The 6,730-nt window shown below is 36.2% G+C and overlaps 1 protein-coding gene across 1 annotated transcript; it reads right to left on the minus strand.

Annotated features, from left to right (window-relative positions):
• LOC107608496 (protein ALP1-like) lies at positions 7-1,818 on the minus strand. Its single transcript, XM_016310269.2, has one exon. The coding sequence runs from the start codon at positions 1,644-1,646 to the stop codon at positions 390-392; it is 1,257 nt and encodes a 418-aa protein (XP_016165755.1). The 5' UTR covers positions 1,647-1,818; the 3' UTR covers positions 7-389.

Genomic DNA, 6,730 nt, shown 5'->3' on the forward strand with positions numbered 1-6,730 from the left:
AAAAACCTTAAACCTATGAAGACTACAACAATATATATTTGTTGGAGGGGGCAACTATATCTTTTACAAAGCCTTTATCATGAAACAATGATGGAGAATTCTATCATCATCACCATAAATAGTGTTGGGCCAACTGCGGAGAGCTCTCGACCACTGGGGAGATTTCGGGAATGAATCAAGCGAGAGAACATAAGATGAGAAGACGCCACATCCAACTCAAAACCTTAAGGTGTCAAGTTAATTGGTCTCTCATCTTATAAACTCCTCACTCTTCCTTACTTTATTTGATGTGCGACTAACTTCAACACTCCTCACACTTGCAACACTAACAAATAGAAAGACACAAGCAAAAGAACTAGTTGAATACTACTTTCCCAAATTTTCAGTATTCAATTGAAGAAAGAAGTCCCTGCTAGTCCATGGTGCAAAAGATTATGAGCAATTGCATCCCTTGCCTTCATGGAACTCATGGATCTAAGAGCTACCTCAGGCACCATTTCATCATCAACAAGATCAAACTTGAGATCAGGATCCATCTCCTCATCCCTCAGCTCACAAATATTATGCAAAACACAACAAGCCCCAAGAACAACAGGCAAATCCTGAAGCTTGACCTCAGTCCTCTTCTGCAAGCAACACCACCTACTCTTCAACCTCTCAAAAGCATCCTTAGCAATCTTCTGAACCTCTCCAATCTTGTCATTGAAAGCATGCTGTGTCCAAGTCAAATTGTGCTGAGTATAAGGCACCAAAACCCAATCCATCAAAGGGTACCCTGAACCTCCAACAATCCAAAGACCCTTAGGTAAACCCCCATTATTAGCTCTCTGAAAAAGTGCAGACTTTTCCAAAACCTGATCATCATTCATTGAACCAGGCCAACCAATGCAAACATCAGTGAAAACCCCTTTGGGATCAACAACACCCTGAACAGTGATAGAGTAACTAGTCTTCTGGTTCCTCTCAGTGTGCTTCTTGTTGAAATAAGCAGCAACACTGATCTTTGGGGCAATAATGGGAACATGTGATGTGTACATAGATCCCACAACGTTGGGAATCCCTGAAACAGATTCAAACTCATTCTTCAGCTTCCTCAAAGAATAATCTTCATTGGGCCACTGCAAATACTTTGGCATAAGAACCGTTTTGATGGCGCTGCAAACCTCAAGAACAAGCTTATGGCAAGTTGAGATTCCCAAACCGAACCTTTTCGAAACGATTCTCAGAGGGTCACCGGTGGCCAACCTCCACAGGCAAACCGCCACACGCTGCCGTACCGGAATCGCGTTCCTCAAGGTGGTGTCTTCTTTGGCAATCACCGAATTGAGGTCGTCGCAGATCGAATCGAACGTTGCTCTTCCCATTCTGAACGCTTTTCTGAACTCTTGTTCGGGGAATTCGGGGCTGTTGCATTCGTCCCACCACGCTCCGGAACGGTCCTTCACCCACAGCCGGCGGTGCTGCGGTGGAGCTGCTGGCGTGGCACGTGGCTTTTTTCTCCTGGTTTGGTGGGATTGTTCTTCGAAATTGTGGTGGCGGACTAAGAACGAAGAAACGATAGCGCCCTTAAGTTTCTTGGTCTTCTTCTTGTTCTTCATTTGAAGGTTAAGAGGAATTGTGGGTCTCTGAAAAGTTTGGATTTTCATAGAATGCAATAAAACACAAGTGTCATAAGTGATGGAATAGAAATATAGCTTAGAGATTATGAGAGAAGAGAAGCTTCTCTTCACTCTTATTATTCGTCTCAAAACTCAACTCAAGAGTATCACTGTGTGAACGCTACCATTCATATCACTAATACAGTAAGAGGAATGTTAGTTTGAGTTTGTTTAAAGAGACGGACCTTAAGATACAAAATCGTGTTTGGTAAAAAAGATGTGGATAAAGACAATGTGTTTAGATACTGAATTAATATATTTTGTGTTTATTCTGATAGGAAGGATACGGAGACAATAACAAAGAACACAACGCCTTAAATATTTCTCTTATGATACCCATTGTGATTATAATAAATCGGGTACTCCTAAGTCCTAACTAAATTTATCAGTTTTTTTTTTTCTCTAAAAAAATTATATTTGTGTTTAGGAATGACATTATTATCTAAATTTGTGAGTAAAGATGAAAATAAGTCGAACTAAGTTGAGTTTTGTTTTTGACAAATTTGATCTATATTATAAATAAATGTTCTAAATTTAGGTATATTATTTTTTATAGGTTTTTTTTTCAAGTTTGAATCAAATTTGTTTAAAATTCAACAAGTTTACGAGCTTATTTAAAAAATTTATTTTGTGAATTATAACTCAAAACAATAAATTTAAAATATCTAAATTGATATTAAATGTATTCTATAATTTATAATTCATAATTTGTAAAGTATAATTTGTTTATACATTCATCGTAAGTCAAATATCAGAACTATATTTACAATTTATTTTTCTTTTAACAAAAAAGTTATCATCTTAACTAGTTTTGATTATTGATTCTTTTTTATTTTGTTTTGTGTTTATTACAAGTGAATAGTTAAAAGTCTAAATTAAGAATAATTTATTTTTACAAAAAAATATTCTGATGAACCGGTCCAACGAATGTTTTAAGTTTTTTTTAAGCATTTGCTCTTACCTTTTTAACTAGTAGGTTTTTCAAAAAACTGAACTTAAAACGAGTCGAGCCACAGGTTAACGTCGAGTAGTCTGACCCACTTTTACCTTTACTTGTAGGTATTCACCCCTCTCTTATCCATTCGGGACAGGTTTTTAGCAGGGTGGGTCCTTGAACGGGACAGGACGAGGTCAGATTTAGGTAATACCTGACTCTACCCATCTCAGTATATATATAATATATATAAAATTATTAGTAAATTGATTAATAATATTGTATCATTTTTAAGTGTTTACTTTAATTTATGTTATGTATGTGATGATGATTATATAAATTTTTAAATTTAATTTTATTTATTAAATTTTAATAATTATAAGAGTGGGGTAGATACCCACGGAAATAGGTTACAGTTCAATTTTACTATCTATGAGTAGGAGCGAAGTGAATTCTATGCAAATTATTATAGGATGGAACAGAGTCAAAGTTAAATAAGACAAAAACTCATCCCTACCCATCTTATTACCATCCCTATTTGTGTTTATGAATTTTAAATAATTTAGTTAAATTTTATGATATAATAATAAAAATATTAAACAATGTGAACAATGGATATATCGGATATTCAATTATTCACTAGGTGTGCGGATGGTTATCCTAATATTAAGATTTAGGTGAGTAATTTGGAAGTGTAGTGTATTTTTATTTTATTGAGTCAGTTTTAGAACCTATTATTTACATTATTCAGAAAAATCATTGTCTACTTAACAAAGTCCATAACTAATATATAATTAATTATTGATTTCATGCTTGGTTTATAATATCATTCTAAAAATATTATTTAAAAAAACTCTTATCTGTACCAATTTGGAGAAAAGAAAATGGTAGGTAATTTGCATTGATAGTGATAACAGAGTTGGGTTGGGGGAGGGAGCAAGTGTGAACAGGATTGAGGGATAAGCATTATTTTCTTCAGAATGGAGTGCCATTGCCATTTGGATTCGGCGCTGTTAGGTACAGGATGATTGGAGATTCAGATATTTTTTTCCAACTTTTTATAAAATTTTTATTTATTTATTTCAAAATTCCCATAAGCAGGAGGCAGAGGTTAGTGTTAGAAAAGTGGGGTAATAACCCTCCAAATTAAAAATTTTAATATATCAAAATTACTAATTTTTATATTAATCTCCACTTAATTTAATTTATCTTTTTTTTAGAATTATNTAGCCAAGTAATGGCACAGGAAACAATACTAGGTGGGGCCTCATGGGTCCTACATTGATACCCTAAAGTCAACAATATAAACTACTTTTGACCATTTGTCTTTCCAAACATATAGAGTGGCTAACAAGCAACAACCTACAGTTAATTATGGTTGGATTATGGATGCCATGCCATGCCATGCATGCATTGGCTTCAAGAAAAAACCAAAACAATATGCATTTAATTTCCGCTATACATTATTCATTGAACTGTTTTACGGATCTGATGAATTGCTTGTCACTCATACTTGGGTCTTTATACAATTAATTAGGGATGGAATAAAAACAATATAATAATCATAGAGTATACAGTTGACACATTCAAGCGTTGACATTAACATTATTATTGTATAGTATTATTGTTCACCACTTGAGTCAATAAAATTAAATATCAGGTTTGTTATAATTTTCCTGAGCTTATTGTTTTTTTTTTTTTGAAACAAAGGAAGCTCAACACATTAAAGTGGAGCAAATAAAAGAAAGAAGAAGACACATAATCAGCTACCAACAAATAAACTAACCCCTACTATCCCCAGTACTCTCATCCTCCCCCAGGATCACCACCACTCCATTCCGTGTAGCTCATCAACGTCCTTGTGTGTATGACCTCCAGGCTTGCTCTTGCATTCTTGAAGATTCGTGCATTCCGTTCCAACCAGATGTTCCAAATCACTGCAAAGAACACTGACATCCACATCTTCTTCCCCTGTTGTCTATTATGCATTCCATGCCAACTCTCAAACATTTCTTTAACAGTTCCGGGAATCACCCACTCCCTTCCTAGTAACCTCAGCCACTTGCACCACACCTGCCATGTTACCTCACACCTAAGGAATAAATGCTCAACAGATTCTAATTCCTTGGTACACAGTACACACATACTATCCCCCAGAATGTTGACTCCTAGTTTAGTCAGCCGCTCCTTGGTGTTAACTCTACCCACTAGCACAAACCACCCAAAGAGCTCAATTCTCGGAGGAACGAAACCTTTCCAAATGGAACTCGTGAAGCTATAACTCGTTATCTCAGCTGATAATGTCTCCGCTTGTATAGCCTGGATCACAGAACTAGTAGAGAAAATACCTTTATTTTCAAACTTCCACACCACATTGTCCTCCCTACCTGATGACAACCTCACTGGCCTTAACCTCTCATGCAGTTGATTGACAAGCTCCAGCTCCCATTGGAACAGCGCCCTCCTCCATTGAAAATTCCAAATCCAATCAAGCCCATCCCAAAAACCACACTCCCCGATGACAAGTCCTTGCTGACTGGAAATAGAGTAGAGTCTCGGATGACTTCCTTTCAGAGTACCACCTTGAACCCAGTTATCTTCCCAAAATCGAGTCTGCATACCATTGCCTACTTCCATTGCCAGTCCACTTACCACTTTATCACGAATCCGCGGTTCTTTTATATTCAACTGACATATGTCCTTCCAAGGGCCACCCTTTACTGGTAAAGGCTGAGTTGCTAACATGACATCCGGGTTCAACTTATTACACGAACACACAATCTTCTTCCACAGCGGGCAATCCTCCTTTGAAAACCTCCACCACCACTTAAACAGAAGCGCTGTGTTTCTCAGCACTGCATCACCAACCCCCAATCCCCCAACCTTTTTTGGAGCCTGAACTATCTCCCACTTTACCATAGGTATACCATAGTTCCCATTCTCCCTGCACCACATAAAGTTCCGTTGTAAAGCAATCAGCTTGTCCGCTACCGCCTTCGGCATCTTGTATAGACTAAGGTAGTAGATGGGGAGACTATTCAGCACCGATTTGATAAGGACCAGCTTACCTGATTTATTCAAAACCTTCGTATAGTTTTATTTATGGTTGTTTTTTATTAATTGTGAAATAATCCTAGTTGTAAGTGTGTCTTTAGGTATTTTAACCACTGAATCATAGTTATTATATTCGTAATTCATAGTTCATTAACTAACTGAAAAATAACCTAAACCTAGGAGATTTCAAACTTAAAGTGAAATTTCTCATTTCACACTAGAGAGTGGTAATTAAAATATCCACCCTGGTTATTATTTATATTTTCTCTTTGATAAGTTCCCATCTTCTAGTGTAAAATAAGAGATTTCACTTTAAGTTTGAAATCACCTAGGTTTAGGCCGAAAATAATAAGGTGTACTTGTTTTAATAAAATGGTTGAATACATCTCTATCTTTAAATCCACATCAGTTGAAATACACTTCAACTATTAACTTTCAGCAATCTATTTTTAAATCAATTTAATAAATTTAATAAATTATTAAGAGTCGATAATTAAAGTGGACTTTAACTGACCCGGACTTAAAAAAGTCTTTCGGTTTACACACACTTGAACAACACTGCTAAACAACAAAACGCACACACAACTAACGACCCAGGAAGTAAAGACAAAAGTTTGGGAACAGAAAAAGTTAATTTATACGGTTCAAGGAATGCATTAATTGTTCATCCATTAGTTGATTAGTATAGACCCTAGCTATTTTTCTTTTAATCGACTTGACCTACAGATTAACTTGTTTGGCCATGTTCACACTTTAACACTTAGATTGTTATTCGAGTCCTACCTAATTTAATATTCTCTGACTTTGTTATTATATTCTCTGACTTTGTTAACATTTGATATTCTCTGACAATGCCACGAAACTCAACTACAGACCTGACTCGTAATTGAAACTATTTAGCTTAGACTATAGCCACTTGACACTCGTTCCTACCTAACTAGTCCGTACACCTGACGACCCTACGGTTGTTCGAAGAAATGGCCAATCTATGAACCCTCAAAGAGATCCACGCTTAGGCGCGAACCACTTCTGAACCTTTGGTTAGTAACTATTCCACCTTGTCTTCGACTCAAACACCTTTCGG

This window comes from Arachis ipaensis, chromosome B07 (assembly GCF_000816755.2).
Source record: "Arachis ipaensis cultivar K30076 chromosome B07, Araip1.1, whole genome shotgun sequence".
NCBI lineage: Eukaryota > Viridiplantae > Streptophyta > Magnoliopsida > Fabales > Fabaceae > Arachis > Arachis ipaensis.